Genomic DNA, 20112 nt, shown 5'->3' with positions numbered 1-20112 from the left:
AGGTTACTGATCATCTTCACTTTTCATATCAGTGCCTATGTAAGAGTACTAGCACCACCAAAAGTGTTTTGATTCTTTTGGACACTATGTAATTTTGGTGTATTAAGAAAATCTGAAGGTGAGGTTGCTTTTTAAGTCCTTATCTGAAATTATGAATATGCCTAAGTAACTTGCCCAACTAGTCATACGTTTAAAATACCATGCTGAACTAGTGCTTTAGTACTTCATTATGATAGATTTATAAGAATCTTATTTTTGTCCGTTTTTGTTTATATATTGCATTATGCACTTAGCAGTCATAATGGACTAAATAGGTCGGACTGGATGACCTCAGGTCCCTTCCGACCTCAGGTATTCTGTGATTCTGTGATTTATACTGTCTGTGAAACAATGATGCTCTGGTTCACGGTATATAATGCTACCCAAACAATACCTAGTGCCACCAGGCAACCCAGGAAGAAACAGCTGAAAGCGCACTCATAAATGAAAGGTATCATGCATTACAAAGGGTTTTAGTTTCAAGTATGCTATTTCTTTTCCTTTTCCAACCCAGTACGATGTTTTAATGATTCCTTTGAGTCTTCAGCACCTCTTTCTTGATATGGCCGGACAGCATAGATGCAGAGCAACAAACAGTCAGCGTATAAAAGTTGTTTCTAAAGCTGTGTTCATACCACTCATTTTCTCAATTTTTCTGATGTCTGATTCTGAACTCCGCTAAATCCAGTTTTCATTTCAGATTCTTCTCAGAAAGCTAGTTTGTTTTATTGTCTTCCTCTCATCAGATGTCTTTTGGGAGGAAAAGACCTGTTTGTTAAGCACGTGAAGGCGAAGAGAAGAGTTATTAATCAAATCTTTTGTGCTATTTCCAAACAGGGACGAAGAGGCTTAGGTTCAGTCTTTGTTTGGGCATCCGGAAACGGTGGAAGAAGTCGAGACCACTGCTCCTGTGATGGCTACACCAATAGCATCTACACTATCTCCATAAGCAGCACAGCTGAAAGTGGGAAGAAGCCATGGTATCTAGAAGAATGTGCATCCACACTAGCTACAACGTACAGCAGCGGGGAATCCTACGACAGGAAAATAGTAAGGTTTTTCATTTTTTTATGTATATGGGTTTGTGTTTTGCATAGTGACTCTGTGGGGAGAGAGAGAGAGAAAGCTCATTTATACTAATTAATGGACTGCTTTAGGAAAAAAATCATATGTGGGCAAGTTCATTTAGCCCCAGAGTGTTACTTGGTTGGAGTCACCATACTGCTCTTTGAAAACAGCATGGGTATCTCTGCATGTTGCAGACCAATGCAGTGCAGGTATACCCAGTTCACAGAGGTTTTTCCACTCACCTAGTTGCTGCCATCTCTCAGTGACACTTTCAAAGATCCTATTGCCACTGCCACTGAAACAGATTTCTTTCATTACCAATATTTTGTAGCCTATCAGTAGGCCTGACAACATATTCTCCTTTTGTTTTTAATCCAGTTATCAGTAGTTTTCATATTTTACACTCATGACTTGAGCAATTTTCCTGCATACCTCTCTATTTTCTCAGATTTATTTTGATCCAGCATCATTCCTCTTTTACTTTCAGTGATGGTCAGTTACTACTCATACTACTCCCTATTCTGGCTAGCTGATATATTGTAAGCAAGATGAAAGTCAACACTCATCTTTCCTATATTGTTCCTCATCTCATTCCTAGACAACCGTTATCCATTTTCCATTATGTTCTCATCTTAGCTGGAAACTGACAAATTGTTTTAATTCTGTTTGGTAATCTATTGATACCATTAGTATTTGTACACTATATCTACTTTTTCAAATTGAGTGCATTCAATATACTTTTCAATATTCAATATACTACTCTTTTCAACCTTTTAAACCTTTGAACTAGGATTAATCAGGTTTCTTAATATTGTCCTCTTCCCAGCTTATTTATTCTAGTGTATAACTTGCAGATCTTAATTTCTTCCTGATCAGAAAATTTAGGGATTTTGTGGGGTTTTTTCCCATGTTTTCTTAAGCACTCATCTAACTTTACCTTCTTTCTGGTCCTTAGTAGATACCTCTTTTGGTCCCAGTGAAGAGTTAAAAATGCTTGCAGCTATGTTTTTTAGTAGTGTCTGCCTTGTCTGTCAGGAGACTGGGATGCTGGCCATCCCTTCTTGGATCCTCTTTTATTTTCAGATGATCTAATTTTTGTTTTAAACTTGTTCTGAGGTACTTCGTTCCAGTAATTTTTCTGTTCTTAACTTGCTTCTCTCTACTGAAACCTTATCTCTCTTCCTGGCATGTTTCTTGTTCTCCCTGATAAATAATAATAAGAAAAGAAATTACTCTGTCTCCTAGCAGTCCTCACTTCTGTGACTAAATTCCCTCTACTGTCCTTTAAAAGACCTTCACTAACTTCTTCATGTTTAAGTGAGAGACTAATACAATATGAGGTGAGCAGAGGCAATTGTGGTTCCCCAGCGTGACCTCTTGCTTAGCTGAGTCTGTAGGACTGCCTTGAGTCTTTCAAATCTACCAGTTGCTGTCAACTCGACAATAATTTTTTATAAATACAATCAGTCTTGCTTTCGAAGTTTCCAGTGACAGAAACTCTATGTAAATTTAGGGCAAGTGGTTTTAATTACCCATTGCCATTAAAAAATTTCTTATTTGCTATCTGAGCTCCTCTAGCTTCAATTTCGCAGCATTTGGTTGTGTCACAGATTTCATTGCTAGTATGAAGAGCACTCTAGCTATCTAACATCTTTCTCTCTGCCCATGTAGCCTGATCCGTAAATCCCTTTTGACAAATGAAGGTAACCTGCTTGCATCATTCTGTGTAAAGCATGTTTTCTTATAAACTCTCTCCCATTCTATAAGCTTTGAGCACTCAAACTGGACACAGCAGTCAGGTAGTAGCAGTATCAGTGCCAAATGCACAGGAAAATGTTTATCTGTGAGTGCCAGCTTAGTTACCCTCTCTATACATTGAGCCTGACTGAGAGTTGTTAGCTTCACTGTCATGTAATGTGTTCACCCTCGTGTGACACTCAACCCACTTTCAGACCTTCTCCTTCTCTTTTTCAGAGTTGGTGGTCCAGGGACAGGTATGAGGGTGTTTATGGTCTCTTTATTGCACCATTTACCACAGTCTGTAGTGGTTTAGTACTCAATCCAGACCAGCCCTCATCATCACTTTCTCTTTCTCCAATGTTTCTCCAAGTGCAACATTCATCAGAAGGTGCTGATGTTTTCTTCCAGGTCTTTGATAAAAGCTCTAGGTCATATTAAGGCCAAGAAACAAATTGTAGAAGGCCTGATTAGAAACAATGCTCAATTCTTATATATGCTATAAGCCTATGCATATTTCTCTGCTTCTAAGTATATATCTGTTTTCTTATGTATGCTTACAGTTTGAGACCTTGTAATTATCCCCTTTTAAATCTACGCATTATGTATCACATACATTTTTAATCTCTTAAATTTAAGGGTTGGGTTTTTTTTATTATGTGCAGTATCACATTATGTGTCTTGTAGAATCCTAACTATACTGCTTTCCACCAAAGTGGTGGCTAGAAAAAAAGTACTGCAGCACTTTGGCAAGCTCTCTTTTCCAGCAGCTTATGTTATCCACCATTAAATATACTACTAGTTAATTAATTTATTAATAATTAGTTTAGATCCTGTGTCAGCTGTTTTACACTAGATAAAAACTTGGCAAATAGATGAAATTATTAGGGCAATACTGCTTACCCTTTCAAAATATTGACACTATGCAGATTTTCTTTCGATCTTCTGGAACTACTCCAGTTTTCAGAGGCTTGCTAAAATCAACAGTACATTGTAACATGTTCCCTGTCCAGCTCTTGTAAAAGTCTTTGCTGCTTCCAAACTTTCTGATTTGAACCTGCTATTTAAAATAGCTATAAATAGGAAGATGATTTATCATCTTTGTATGCTCTGAAAACTTCATCTAGATACTTTTTTCCAAAAAGGAACATTCTGTGAAACAGCTGTTTGCTATACACTGCTATTAACTATTTTATTATTTCTGGACAATTAAAACCATATTGGTTTGGGGGTTCTTTTACTTCTGTTATATTTGAAAATAAAACATCCTTATATTTTATTCTGTTCTTGTAGGATTCACCATTTAACCTTTGTCTTTCCTTACCACCTCTGTTCACCTTCTATCTTCTAATTTTTGTTCATTGATATCCACTTCCTCTTTTGTTCACTTTTATTTATTTATTACTTCTTGCACCTGTCTATACTTGTTTCGTTGACCAGTATATCCTTGCTCATTTTTAAAAAATCTAGTAAGATAACAGTATGTTTCTCAATTCTTATTTGTAGTTTTCTACTTAGCTGATTTAATCTTTGTGCATTCCTCTGATTTTTTAATAGCTGTAGATTTCTTGATGATTGTCATCTTTTCAATTACCAGGGACTTTCTGCTCTTACAGAATTACTATTTCAATGAGACCATTGCTTATTTCTGACATGTCACTCCTTTATGACTTTCGCTAGAACCAAAAAAAACTGGAGATGATCTCACCTTTATTGTTAAAGACTTTCTTATGAACAACAAGAATAGATATTTTTTTAGTTTACTGAAATATAGTACCCATCACTTCTAGAATTTATGCACCATGCTAATACTTGCAGTTTTATATTTTATTGTGAGATTTTTGAAAGGCATACTTTACAAATTAAGATCAATTATTATATATAGAGTGAACATTCATTATCCCATAATTAGAGATATAATGATAAGGTTTTACATATACATTATTGAAAAGATTCAAAGATACGCCTCTTTAGAAATGTCCTTAATTTGGAGTCTCCATTGGAGATCTCACATAGACTATCAGAGATAAGTAAAAATAACTTTTAATTGAAATCCATCAATTCGGTAAGCACTGATTGCTTTTACTAATCAGATCCTCCATTCTTCCGTGAACAATCCAGTTGCATATACCAATTTTAGATTATTTCTTCGGAGTGCATAATTTTGCAGAGTGAATGGTAAAAGCATATGCGTACTGAGAAACCGTAAAAATTAACCCAAGTCTGTTGATCCTTTGTTTCCCAGAACTTAATTTACCCTTGCACTCTTGTGCAAAGCAACGTTGATGTCGTGTGTGCCATCAGATTCACTGATCTCAAATGCTTGAATACCAGACCATAAATATTTCCTCCAAGACTTTTTTTCCTGTACTGTATTATCAGTTGACTCCTGAAACACACAACCTATCTGGTTTAGGTACTGGTTTACTTTACTACTAAGCCTTTACTACTGGTACTTGGTGTTTACTACTGGTACCAGGCAAGCCTCTTCCCCCTCCAGGCACCGTCAGTGAGGAAGCAGAACAGTGTACGGTAGATGCAGTCATTAGCTTTCTGTTTGTGTTGCCTGTAAACCAGTTATCCCCATTAGAGGCAACAACTATGGGCTTCTGTTATGCTGCCAACTGGTGAGAAATGACAAGAAATTGTGAAGCCAGCTTTTGAAACTGAGTATTAAGCAGTCCTTTCAACACACACAGAGACAGGTACGTTGCTCTCACCTGTGGGGCTCTCAGTATAGCCTCATTTTGAGAGCAATAATGATAGAATCACTATACTCTTCTCCAACTTGTCTACTAACATCCAGTCCTCCTAAAGACCTATCAAACATCATTTACCTTGGAAAGGAGTTTTGTTTGAAACAAAACCTGAAGACAGAACTGAAAACGTTGAGGACAAAATTTTTCAACTGCTATAAAATGCTAAAAGAATCTAGAATAAAGAAGATGTGTATTTGTTTTCATTGTTGTACCACACATCCTTTTCACTGCCTCATATCTCACATTTTTCTTTAGACTGCTACTCCTTTCGAGTCAGAGATTGTCTTTATATCTTTCCACAAAAAGTTTAGAGCTTGCCAGTAAGCTTAAAGGTTATTTTAAAAGTTATTTTAAGAAAAATAACAATAGAAAAAGAGAAAGATTATTATTAAATTTAAACACTCCAAGTTCTCCTATGCATGTAGATTTTTATGCAATATACAAATTAACTATGAAGGGCTCAACTCTGTGCCATAACATGAAGAGAGAGCAATATTTGATGAAGGCACATGGTGAATTGATTTCTTGGAGTAAGACTCCTATATTCAAAATAGGAAGAAAAATATACTGCTGCAGTAAATCAGGAAGAAGTGACCTGGCATAGGATTTACAATCAAAATAAAATTAATTCTTTGTTATTTATTGTCATGTAACTTAGAACAAACTCCAATATCACGTGAGATTCTGCAGTGTTGTAGTACAGAAATACGGGTCCACAGTTAAGGGACAGTGAATGAACGCAACTTTATAGTGTCATATTCCACAGTTACGTCATATTTTTCCTTGCAGTTCTTCATTTTAATATCTTTTTTTTCTTTTCTGTTTTTCTATCTAGTATATGCAGACTGTATAAGGTAGATGAATAAACAGTAACCAAGTGTTAGGACCTCATTGTACGGTCTAAAAATTCTTGTAAAAATGTTTTGGTTTCAATATGGACTAATAGAAGCACCTACACTTTTATAACTCCATGAAAGAAATTTTTTTTCTCTTTTCATTAATACACATTTTTATAATTGCTTCTTACAAATACAAGATGTAACATAATTTTAGAAGGTTTTCTAAGTCTGGAGGTTTTTTCAGTCTTGTACAATGATAGCTTTAAGAACATAATTTCATCTACACAACTCCGTTTACCATATGGAACTTAACTTTACTGACTTTGAACTAAAATAAATGGAACCAAATTCCGGTCCAAAACAATTTGAGCTAACGATTACAGTTAAACACTCACTGATGCTACCATCTTGCATGAGTTCATTGTTGCCCAGGGAAGGTACTCCAAGTGTGCTTGACTTCATGCTGTACCACATTTTATTGCAGTTAAGTGTTAGCCCACTATGGGCCATTAAAGGTTATTATGGGCTAACAGTGGGATCAAGTGCACCCTCAGCAAGTTTGCAGACACCAAGCTGAGTGGTGCGGTTGACACACCTGAGGGTTGGGATGCCATCCAGAGGGACCTGGACAAACTCAAGGAATGGGCCCATGTGAACCTCATGAGGTTCAACAAGGCCAAGTGCAGGGTCCTGCACCTGGGTTGGGGCAAATCCCGGTATCAGTACAGGCTGGGGGATGAAGGGATTGAGAGCAGCCCTGTAGAGAAGGACTTGGGGGTACTGGTGGATGAAAAGCTGGACATGAACCACCAATGTGCGCTCGCAGCCCAAAAGGCCATCCGTCTGCTGGGCTGCATCCAAAGCAGTGTGGCCAGCAGGTCAACAGAGGGGATTCTGCCCCTCTACCCTGCTCTGGTGAGACCTCACCTGGAGTCCTGAGTCCAGCTCTGGAGCCCTCAGTACAGGAAACAATTGGACCTATTGGGGTGGGTCCAGAGGAGGGTCACAAAAATGATCAGAGGGATGGAACACCTCTCCTGTGAGGACAGGCTGAGAGCATTGGGGTTGTTCATCCTGGAGAAGAGAAGGCTCTGGGGAGACCTTATTGCAGCCTTCCAGTACTTAAAGGGGGCTTCTAAGAAAGATGGGGACAGGCTTTTTAGCTGAGCCTTTTGTGATAGGACAAGGGATAGCAGTTTTAAACTAAAAGGGGGTATATTTACAGTAGATATAAGGAAGAACATTTTCCCAATGAAGGTGGTGAACCACTGGCACAGGCTGCCCAGAGAGGTGGTAGATGCCCCATCCCTGGAAACATTCCAGGTCAGGTTGGACGGGGCTCTGAGCAACCGGATTTAGTTGACGATGTCCCTGCTCACTGCTGGGGGGTTGGACTAAATGGCCTTTAAAGGTCTTTTCTGACCCAAACTATTCTATGAACCAATTTTCCAACCTTTGAATGTATTAACATGCCCAAAGCATGCATACATTTCACAGGTGCAGCTGAATGTATGCCTTTTACATAGACTTGTAGAGAAAAGAACTAGAATTACTTTTAGGTGTTGCCAAGATCAGCTGCAAAGTGCCGGCATAGGTGTAGGCATAGAAAATCACACTCTGGGACAAAAGCAAATCAACAGTAGCTAAAGACCATAAAAATATACTTCTTTGTACAAGTTATCTCTCATAACAGAATGAGTGCAGAAATGTTGGCTAATAATATACAGTTATTATGGTATTTTTTGCTATTACTCTTTTCTTTGCTATTTTGAATACTACAGGACAATGCTGGAAGATAGCTTCCCCACTACAGACCATGCAGCTAGGATAGGTTAAGCACCACCTAATATAGTTATGTATATGGCCTTTCATTTATCAAACATGTTGCACAAATGCATCACATTTCCTTTGATTTCCTTTTTCAAATTATTTCTTAAAGCACTAAGGAATTTACATGTGGAAGTCCCTCACAGATACCATTTATAAATCTATTACACGACTTACCTTCTGAAAATAACCTCTCTACTTACTGTTCCACCTATTTCATTGTTTTCTGAAAAATGCCAGTTTATCTGCTGAGTTTCTTTCTCTTCCAAGACATATTTCTGCCTTGCTGACTAGCTTCTGGCTCTAAGCAGAACTTGAAACAAAACCACAAAAAACCCAACATCTCCTGCTAGTTCTTAAAACAGAAACAAAAACCTGCTCTTGTTCAGAACCTCTTTCAGGGTGTCAAGATATACACAATGTGGCATCTTCAGTTTTGGGTAGATACAGATGGACAAAGGATGTGAGAAGGAACAGTAGATTCTTGTTAAACCCTTGTCACTTCTAAGTACACAGGTTCATAGAAACCAACATATCTTGAAAAAGGCAAAAAATTGGTTCAATCAGTTCAGAAAGCTCATGTCATAAAATATGGAATAGCAAGAAATGCAGAGGCTTGGGTGAGGAAGAGAGAGCATGTTCTCTGCTAAGGGAAATCCCATTTTTGACCTTAGTCATTAACCTCCCAATTGGTGAAAGTGTGGGAAGATTGATGATGCTGCCTTAATAATGACCGAGCAGAATTGGCATCTCCTTAATTCTTCAGAGCAAGTTGCTTCTGTAAAACCATTACAGTGTGTCCAGAGTTTTTTCTTTAGTAAATGTATACATGTTCTGAAAGCTGTTGGACTTAACGCATATGGCAGGTATTATACTGCATTGTGATGATTTGTATTATTTTCGTCTGCCTTTCATCAAGGTGTCTTTCCTAGGTTGCTAATTTCATGTTGATTAAACTAGGCCAGTACCAGAAACATTGCCACTGTCTTCAGTCAAATATAGGTGATTCAAAAGATTTATAAGTGGATACAGCTCACGGCCTTGGAAGTATTGCATGGAATTCTCTTGGGTAGTCTGATCAGTATTTTCATAGATCATCTGTTGTTATAACGGTATTTGAAGCGTACAAACTTGTACTCAACAAAAGATTCAAAAATTTCACTTTCTCCCCACCCTATTGATCAGAATGACAGCTAATATACACTAATGACAGCTTCATGGTGCTGTCAAACCATGTCCTTTTATTGTGATTAATGGTGTTGCCCTCATGTGGTTCAGGAATTTGGGGCACCATTTTTCTTCTTGAAACTTGCTTCCCTGTTGGTGGTCCTGCACTTTTTTTTTTCCTCAGGGTAGACATGACACTTGTCTGACAGTGAATCCATAGTGCTGAAAAGCACACCTCAGATCTTGGAGGTAATTTACACCGAAACATCTCAGCTCCTGTCAGTAACTTTCCTTTGAAATAGCTGAGATGGGATTTCCACTTAGGAAGCTTTCCCTACACATTTTCTGCTGGAATGTTTGCTGAGTGAAAGAGAGAGATAAGGGTCTGTAGTTCAAACTGCTGCTTCAACATCAACTTAGAATGTGAGAGACAACGTTGCAAAATAAAGAGGTGTCATGGTTTATCGTGCTTGATATCTACAGCTACAGGACAGTAAAGACATTCTGGAAGCATGTTATTCCAGAGGATGGGAAACGGGGATAGCACAATGCCGTGTGCTTTCCACTGTGTTGAGAGAGGCTGTCTCTTAAGGAAAAGCTGCTCTGAGGGCAGTTCTCCCTGCCTGAGCTTTGCTACCCTTTGGTTCTCTGAGGAAGGCACCTGCTGCACCACTTTTTTGCAGGGGACAAGGTACCAGGCTACAAAAGAGAGAAGCATGTATTAGTCCCTTTTTCTGCCCTCTCTTTTTCCTGGCCTCCCTCCCACTCCTCGTCACAGCACTGACTGGTGTTTTTCCAAATGGAGTACCTGAATCTTGTGTGTTTCTATTCAGGTACATGTCATCCTGTAGTCCTTGGCCATGTTAATCCCACCTGCAAAATCACTGCTTGCATTTGCACATATAGGCAGCATAGTGTTAGGGCTGTTCTTGTGGCAGTTTCACCTCTTAATATTGTCAGGGCATTTATGGAATTTGCATGCATAAAGGTTTTTCCAACACTATTAATTTTCATTGTCTAAACTAATACACAGACAGTAGGAGGGAAGGCAAGAGATAAAGAAATTATGTGAAATTTTTATTTATGGTGTTCAACTTTTAACTGATGAGACATGAAAGAAATTGTTTAACAAGGTGTACATTAAATAATAGGGAAAAAAGTTCTTTCTAGACGTCATTAGTCTTGAGTCTGGCCTTTGGTAAGTTCACTAATGTAAGGATACGACATTATAAATTATTTAATCCATCTTCTTCAACTTCTAGAGTCTTCCTTTTTGTTTCACTTATTCACTATTTCCTTTGAACAGTCATTTCCTGGGTGCTGTTAGCTCCTCTATTAGAAGTCTTTTGTGCTAGATAGCGTATGTTTACATGTCATGAAAACTTTTGTCAGCCTTATACAAATTACGTCGTGCATATACTACTGAATATGGCTAATGCAAATGTGTGAAACCTATACCTGCTACATGCAATTGCTTGTATTCTGCCCAGATGGGATGTGGCTGGTTTTTCAGATCATCTTTTGCATATCTTCCCGTTTCAAAACCAGACAGCCATTTTTACATGCCCTGTGCTTTTTTAGGATTTTTCAATCCTGTGATCCTCTCCCTTCTCCCATCTTTGTGTATATCTGTGTTGCAAATGAAGTATGATACTAGTGAATTAGATGAAATGGAGACACAATCATTTCATATACTTAGGTAAGAAGCTGTGTAAGCAACTTTCTGTCTGCCCCTCAGGCAGATATTTTATGTCTGCTAGTGACTGAATCTCAGGGATCAGCTGAAATGCTGGGAGTAAGGTTTGGCATCACAGCTCATTCACACTAACACCTTCATGGAGGTTTCCGTGCTGTGGATGGACGGCTGTCTTAACTGTTCTTAAGTCCGTGTGGGTTTTGCTTGAGCTTTTCTTAGGTAGTGGTGACGCGTCTGTACTGCCTTGCTCTTGCTAGCAACCACTTCTTCAGAAAGAAAAGCATAGATAAAGGTCTTTTCCAACCTTAATGATTCTGTGATTAGAATCACTTTAGATTAACATTACCTGAAAGAAGCAGAATTTAGAGTAAACACATTTTTTGTGTGTGATTTACTGTCTTACAAAAGAATTCTGCCTAAAACTCATTATGAGATAGGAACATCCTAACACTAAGTAGAAGACTGTGCCTCTAGTTGGTATTGCACATTATAGTTTATACATCCACTTAGATTACATATAAAAATATGTGGCAGCATATAGTTAAGCAATACGTAACAACTTAAAGCTGCAAATCACTAACTGGCTGGTCATGTCTAGGCCAAATTTCTGATTACATCAGGACTTTCCATTGAATTGTTGCTTTACTTAAAGTGAATTATTGCATAAGGCATGAAGGAAGGATTAAACACAGTACTTAGCATGAGCCCAACTGTATTCTGTTCTTTCACATACTTCCAGTCTGACTTCAGGCAACCTCATTAACCCCTCCGTACCTCTTTTATAGTCTCTAAAATGGGCATAACCAGTCTCTGTATAGGGGGCACTGTAAGATTTAGTTCATTCCTATCTGTAAAGCACTTTGAGATTCTTGGATGGAAAGTGCTATATAAATGCAATTAGAAGGGCAGAGTTCTAACCAGACAGTTTTAAAACCCTCTGCATGTTTTTCTAATTTACAATTCTTTTTGTTGATCATGCCATGAAAAAAATGGAGACTAATTTATGTTTTCAGTGCAATATAGAGACCACTTCTCCAAGTTCACCCGTGACTTCAAGCTGAGAACATGTAACGTCATGTATTCAGACACCTTTTTTTTTGCCTTTCCTTGCAATGAAAGAAGGAAATACCCGCCACGTACATGCAACTCATTCAAGCAAATGAAACCGGTTCTGATTTCTGAAGCTGTGTTCTAAATTTCGCACATTCAATTTCTTCCAGATCACCACAGACCTGAGGCAGCGTTGCACAGACAGCCATACTGGAACCTCAGCCTCTGCACCTATGGCTGCAGGCATCATTGCACTGGCACTGGAAGCAAAGTAAGATCTGAGTTATACTCTGGGGAAAAAAAAAATTAAGCATACGGAAAGATCTTTCTCACTCATCCAGCACCTTTATCCAGGGATCTCAAAGTGCTTTGGAAACTTCGTTGTACTAATTCACAGTACCCTTCCAAGGGCAGGAAAGATCCTGTTTCCTGTGCTTATTTCACATGCAGGAAAGCTGACACCATGGAAATGACGGCAGAGTACTCAGTGTTGGAATAACTTGAAACAGTGTTGAGCACAGATAGTTTCCACTAAATGATGTAGAGGATCCTCACAGTGACTCTGCAGTACCCTCACAGTGCTGCCCAGGTCTGCTGTACTCTGTAGGCTACTGTAGGTCACCTCTTGCCATCGTCAAGCTCCTCTTACTGGTGTCCGTTCTTGAATGTTGAAGAAAGTTTTGGAACGGTGTTAAGCTATCATGAACACAAATTAATGCAGTATAAAAAATAAAAATTCTCAACTTCTGCATGCTGACACAAGTTTGTTGCTTCTAATGGGTTAAGTTCCTCAGCTGTAAAAAGCGTGGATAGTGTAGCTCCATAGTCCTTTTTTGTTTAGCTCAGAAAAGTTTCTGTCTTACAAGCATTTTCTCAATTGCAGGATTTTGCTCTTGGTGTCTAATACGTATCTTTAATGTGCTTTATGGAGCAACAAACATACTGGAGATTGATTAGGTAAATCTGTATTTCAAAACCTTTTGTATTACTTTGCATTGCATTGGAAAGTATTTGCTAAGGTGGAATGCTGTTCCCCAAATCCTGCTTGAAATCAAGTGTTTCTAAGTGCTAGGAGATTGATTCTATTAAATTCTCAAGAAAACCAGTTTTCTCTGGAGGCAGCCAGCTCCTTTGAAGGAAGTAATAAACTTGCACATAATAGTAATTTCAAATTGTATGTCATTCATAGCAGCAGAATTATGTTTCTGTCTTTAATGTTGCGTTTTTGAAGAAACCATGGACCAATATTCAACACAGAATACTTTTTTGCTGAGTTACACTCAGGAGAATAAGAGTTAGTAATTGAAGAGCTGACATAATCATAAGAAGTGCAGCGCTTGTATCATTATAATTAGATTTTCTTAATGCAGTCATTAGAAACAAAGGTATTTTGAAAAGGTGATATAATGCTATTATTTATAAAAAATAAATTTTTAATCTCTTCTTAATCTCAGTTTTAAAATCCGTAAATTCATTCTAAACAATCTGCACATGCAGATAAAATTGCACATGCATAAATTTCATCCTGCGGAAAGTTTTCTAATTATTTCTTAATGAGCAGAGGTTGCTTGTAATTTGTGGTATGTTTTTATATGATATTTTGTGTACATTTTCTAACAAATGATTGTTGTAACTGAAAGTTTCAAAGAGTTACAGCTCACGATTCTTACAACCAAGCTGTTGCTGATTGTGTTATCTTAAAACACACTGATAAGCTTAGACTTTACACAGCCTTTTTTCTCTGTGAACTTTGGTGACTATATCAATGGGAAATCCATGTTATTGCCTATGGAAGTTTTGGGTTTTTTTCAGAATTGATAGTTGCTGTGATAGGAACAAAGATAAGACTATATTAAATCTTCACATGCAGAGGTGGAGAAAAAATGTGCCAGTGACCAAAGATGCTAGTCACTTCTTTGTATTTGTAGTACTCTGTGGCATGGTGCTAACAAGAGATTCATGGTGAAAATGCATTGATTTTGCCTCCTTTCAGATTCAATTCAGTTTCAGTATATGGAAGGTACTTACTTATTTCCAAATCTTAGCCTGTGTATTTCAATAGATCCAAAGGAATTACATTAATAATATCATAAATATGGTTTTCCTCATTGGTGTTCCATTCACTAACTTTTCTCTCTTGTGTGTACTTAAAACCAATTTTCTGAAAACAACCACTGTCAATAAATGACAGATAATTAAAAAAAAAAAAAAAAGAAACTAGGGAGAGAAATATTTCCAGGTTTCCCGTGCTGTTTTTTCCAATAAATCAGTGCAGTCCTAGGGCTGGAGAAACCTTTGGTCTTGTGAAGTTATAGATTATGAAGTAAAGCCTTTAATATTACAAGGAGATCATATCATAATGTATTCAGTTTTAATGTCTGGGATTTGCTTGTATGAAATCTATTTAGATTTTTTATGCGGTTTCTGAATGGTAATTCTTATTTATTTCTCTGATTTGAAAATTCAGATTGTATTTTTCACTTGATAACCTGCCAACTTAGGTGATCCTAGATAAATGCTAGAAGTTAAAGTATGCAAAAAGAAGTTTTGAAGCCATCTTAAGTATTTTATCCAATATTTTTAAGGTATGTGGCATGTAAAGCACGCATGATATTGTGGCTTAGTGTAAGAGCTTACTGGAACTAGTTTGCAGTCAAACAGAGTTTGCATTTACATAGATTCTTCCTTAGATTCCATATTAGTGCCCATGCTATTAGCACTAGTGTTTATATGAGATTTTTTAAAAAGACTGATTGGAAAGGGGTTTTGCAAGGTTAGTTATGCTCTTCATACAACAAGCTGCTTAAAAATTGGAGCACTTAGTCCTAAACGCTTCTTGAATATGTCTGTAATAATGCATACTTTCATTCCACTTTACGCTGGAAAACACAACAAATTATACCATAGAAGGGTTTTGAGCCTACGAGGTTGTTTTTCCCCAGTAGCCAAGTTCGGTTCCTTGGGGACATCAGGAGGTGAACAGAGCACTGGTCTGGCCTGGACCTGAGTTAGAACAGCCAAGAGGTTTCTTCAACTCATACGCAAAGGTACATTAAACCAATGGAAAATGAGCAAAGCAGATATCCACTCCAATCTGCCACTTTCTTTCTTTGATAAGCCCCATATGGTAGGATTGGCTACTGATGGAGTAGTAGCCAATGGAGGGAGTAGCTGGAGTAGCTGGAGTAGTAGCTGGTCCTGCTGATGGAGGACCTCTTACCTGCCTGCTGATTTGAACCTTCCACTTCAGTTGTTTTTTCCAACTGGGATGTGCTCCTGAAATCCTGGCAACAAGTTGTTTTGGGATGGTGGTCTGCCTACTACCCCAATTTCAAATAATGTGAACACCGCTTTTTTATGAATTGCATTTTCAGTCCAGTATTTGTGTATCAAGTGGATGTGTTCCTGCAGGAAGCAACGACGTGTAACTGAGTTTCATACTGTTTGTTTGGAATCCCTGAGGGCGTAATGCAGAAATGCAGATATGCAACAACTGTCACACAGAGGCAGACATCTCTTAATCTTCATATTCTATGATTTTCTTGTGGTATTCAGGTAGTTAATTGTTTTATCTGATGGTTCCCAGTGTGTCTAGTATCCTGTTCAGGCTCTGTGCACTTCTTAGTCATTACATAATGTTGAATTTTGCTAATTGTCAACCAGTAATTATGGACATAAAGTATAATTTATTTAGTCAGCAGAGGCAGCAATCTTCTTACTAAAAGTAAATTATTTGCATTGCATAGTACCGTTTACTGTTGATATCAGAAATACTTTCTCACAAAGGTTTGCATTTGGGATTTGGGTGAATCAGTCAGAAGAGCCAGTATGCCCACATTTGTTCTAGTGGGCATCGTGCCATGTTCCTTTGGAGAAGCCAAATTTTTTTTAAAAATCTTATTTTGCTGACTTAAGACTACATTATACATTCCCAAGTTAACTGCATGCACCACTGTCTGTAAGCCAACGCATGTTTCCCAACCCATGATATATACAAACCGGTTACATGAGTAAGAAGTATCACCCGAAATGGAAGTACTAATCTGCTGTGTTTCTACTGTGTGGTACACTCAGTGGTATAGCTTTGGAGAGAGTGTTTTCTTCCATGATTCTCTTCACATGAGCTGTATACTTCATTTGTCTTGGTTACATGAAACCAAGGCTAGAACAAGGTGGTGCTGGGAAGAGAAAGAATTTCAGTGAATTCTGATACTGATGGTACATTCAGAAAGGTGACAATGCAGAACATTCTTCTAAAAGGCTGTATAACCAAGTGTAATCACTGAGATGAACGGAAAATGGAGTTCACATTGCAACGGGTCAAGAGTGTCAGAGGAAGGTACTTTGGATTTCTGAAAACTGATCAGATACTTGCAATATATCTCTTTTCTTACAGAAAGGAGAAGAGCAGTATACTGTCTGGCAAGAGGCAGTTCTGGACACAGAGAACATGTTTCTGTGTTGTCAAAGTTAGGAGGAGTTTGCTTGTTTATAAATATAGTCAGAGGCTAAAGGTGATGAGACAGCTAAGGTGAACTGTGGAAGTGCTGTCAAGTGACCTCTATTATGTAGGCTTCCAGTGTAAAAGAAGGAGAGGTTATCATTTAGAGTCCATCAGTTTTAGCTAGGTCTTTGCTCCGTTGATTGACTGCCGGCTATAAAAGGGAACACTAGAGCGTGTGAGTTAGAAAACTTTTTCTGAATCTTTGCATTTTTGGAGTAATTTTAATGTAATGCTTTTAATGGTGAAGTATTCGAAAAACATAAACATAAATAAATGCTTAATTTAGAACCTGTGTTTCCTCTGTGCTTTAACCACCCAGACTACTTGTGCAATTTCAGTTATTATATTGATATTGACTTGGAAGTACTTTTCTGAATTCACATTGCCCACTGTTTCCCATTCTAAGGTCCTGTTTTCAGTTACAAGTAACTTTGCCAAAGAATAATCATTCTGTCTGAAATTTTCCATGTAACTTGTTTTAAAAAGGTTTTAAGAAAATTCCATCCAGACAGTTCTTAAACTGAGTCTAGCTTTAAAAAAAAATGTTTGACTGTCATAATTTTTAACTTTTTCATTGAGTTTTACTGTGTCTGTGCTGTGGAGCAACAGCTAGAAATAGAACAAGTGGATAGCCGTTGTACTGGTCCCTGTGCAATGCCTTTTACTTTCACAAGTGTTTAAAAAATCTCAGTTGGCATGTGCTCAGTTGAGAGTTTTAAAGAGTTTGGCAGCTCTGTCGCCTGTAGTTTCTTGGTTCTCCAAGTGCTGCCCAGCCTCAGCGTTTAGAGGCTGCTTAGGGCGGTCTCTGAAGTTGCTGTTAGGGTTGCTGCTGGCTGTTCACCTTGAGAGCAGGGAGCCCATCTGCTTTTCCCTGTCTGTGTTCTTGCAGCGAGAGGAAACGAGGAAGGTGGAAGAGGAGCAGGTTCACTGGATTGCAGTCTCCCTGCAGTCTTTCTTTTGAGATTCCTTGCACCACAGTGTCCTAGCTCAACTATATTAAAAGTGATCAGTGTCATTGGACTTGGCAGGTAGGTCAAATCAATAGCCTGGATACCACACTAATCATAACTGCCCACATTAACCTAAGATAATGTGCACAGTCACAGCTGGTTCTAAAACTGGCAACTGACCTAAGGTTGCTGTTGCTTCCAAGCTGTTGTCCCTCAGCGCACTGTGCACACGGCATTTGGGTCGTCCCATTTCATTCCTCCTCTGGAGAAGGCACAATAAGGGATGTGATTCAGGTACCTCTCAAGGGATTTCTCCTCAGAAAGTCATCATTATCAACCTGAGTTGGGCCGTTGATTGTTTTCTTTGGGCACTTAGGTTTTTCTGTCTCTGAGAAAAAGATGGTACTTTGTAGTCTCTGGAATCTGCCGCCACTGTGTGCACTGCAGATTTGACACAGGTATGCCAGAACACCATTACTGGTGTATGCATGGCTGCTTATCCCGCTGTTCGTCTAAAGGAATATATCTGTCATGTCATATCACAACTTCTCTGTATTTTGTCCTTAAAAAAAATATGAAGGTAATCCAAAAGACGGTTGTAGCTAATGAAAAACCCTTCAGACACTGACTCATTAAAAGACTAGGATGCATTGCAGAAACTATGGAGATGCTGCACGAGTATAAACTGAATGACATAAAGTAGAGCCAGACATAAACTGATAAGGTGGTACAGGCAAATGCTGTTACCTTGAAAAGATGTTCAAAAAGCTATTGCTTTGAATGGAAAATTCTGGTATTGTAAAATTTGTGAGCTTGAGATGTTTAATATGTTTAAATTATGAGTGATTGTACTGAAGTTACTTAGTGACTGTTGAAATGGATGGATCCAGTGTGTCTATCCACAGTGAAACTTGGCAAAAATCAGTGCAATTCAGAATGTAATTGGTTTAAATTATGTGTTTTTAATGAGTTTTAGTCAGCAGTTTGTTTTCAGATGTGTATCACTGCTCTTCTTTGTCCAGTACCTAAATTAAGCTATTAATGGAAAAAGAAAGATTATGAAAATTAGTGTAAAAGGCTACTGACAGCAATTTTGATCCTAGAAAGGTATTTTCCAAAATTTCATTAATTGCACATCCCTTTAGACAGACGTCTACTGCATATGCCATTAACGCTACTAATAACTGGCCTTTGACTTACAGTATTTTCAGTTGACATTACTTTTTTTAAGGGTTTTTCATCTTTAGCCAGGTTTGGGTTTCTTTCAAAGGGATCTCATTGGGTAAAATTAAATGTAAATCTGAAATTAGCAGGAAAAAAGGCAAATTTCTCACAATCTGAAACGTAGAAGCAAAGTGGGAGCAAAGAAAAGAGAGACCTAACTCTGAAGTAACCAGATGGTTTTGTTTGATATACTAGTTGAACAAACAGTGGTTTGCCAGAACTTTCCAGAAAATGAAAAGACCACTAGAGCAGAAACTTAAGTTACATTTATAGGGAAAGAGCTACATGCTGGTCAGCAAGCACACGATATTCTTTACTTTTCTAGCAAGAAGTTAACAGGTTTATTTGCAGTTTATATGAAAATTAGAACTTACAAGGGTGTCAGACATGTCAAAAACACGTGTTTTGTATGTCCATGTGTGTGCATGACTGGATTCTTAAACACCAAAATCATTTCAGGAATGAAATGGTTATGGTGTAGACCATTTAGACAGCTAAGCCCAGGATAAGCTCAATGATTAGAGGCTGTCTTTCTGTCTCATCCCTCTTAGAATTCTGAGCTGCAAGAGGCATCTCCACACTGACTCTTTATGCAACCTGGAACAGAAGAATGTCTTCGTTAACATAGCTAATATTCTTGTCCATGGGGCTATATATTGGAGTCATTAGGACAGGAAGTAGGGTTGTAGATCTCACGGAGCATTTCAGATGATTTGTAAGTGATTGGAGTGTGTGAATAAACCAGGCAACTATTTTTTATGTTTTGTTTATAAATTTATCATAAAACCTGCATTATGCAGAAATTAGTGATGAAAATGATCTCTTGTCTAAGGCACAGAGACTTCTTTTTATAGCAATAATTATCCATGTCTGTTCTCTCATAGCCAAGATTTCCAAAGAAGGTTATTTGATACTACCAAATTGAATGGCAATCCTCTTCTTAATCCTCCCTGTGATATTGTGTTTTCCCTTGATTCTTTGGAGAAAAGTTTATTGCATTCTTCCAGCAATTCTCATCAGGCTCTGCTATTTTGGCAAGAAATATTTTTTTCAGATAGGCCACCTTTGTCACATTCAAATTGCTGGTTATGAAGATAATGTAGCAATCATTATTCATGTTGCCAAACATATCATTTTGCTAAAAGAAACAAATCAAAGCTCCACTCTATTTGTTTATTGCATTGAGTGATATTTTTGCTAACTGTCTCTCTTGCACCAATTACTCTATTCTGAATAGTTATTTTTGGCACAG

General features: G+C 37.9%; 1 protein-coding gene across 1 annotated transcript in view; it reads left to right on the top strand.

Annotated features, from left to right (window-relative positions):
* The window catches only part of PCSK5 (proprotein convertase subtilisin/kexin type 5), a gene marked incomplete at its 5' end in the record, with an annotated part of 195672 nt that overhangs the window by 116693 nt on the left and 58867 nt on the right, over window positions 1-20112 (top strand). The window contains 2 exons of the mRNA XM_082013448.1: window positions 877-1089; window positions 12353-12453. Coding sequence (XP_081869574.1) covers window positions 877-1089; window positions 12353-12453 — 314 coding nt within the window. The remainder of the gene's footprint in view (window positions 1-876; window positions 1090-12352; window positions 12454-20112) is intronic.

Source organism: Phaethon aethereus (genome assembly GCF_964289735.1).
Source record: "Phaethon aethereus genome assembly, chromosome: Z".
Lineage (NCBI taxonomy): Eukaryota > Metazoa > Chordata > Aves > Phaethontiformes > Phaethontidae > Phaethon > Phaethon aethereus.
This window is presented reverse-complemented; position numbering and strand designations above follow the sequence as displayed.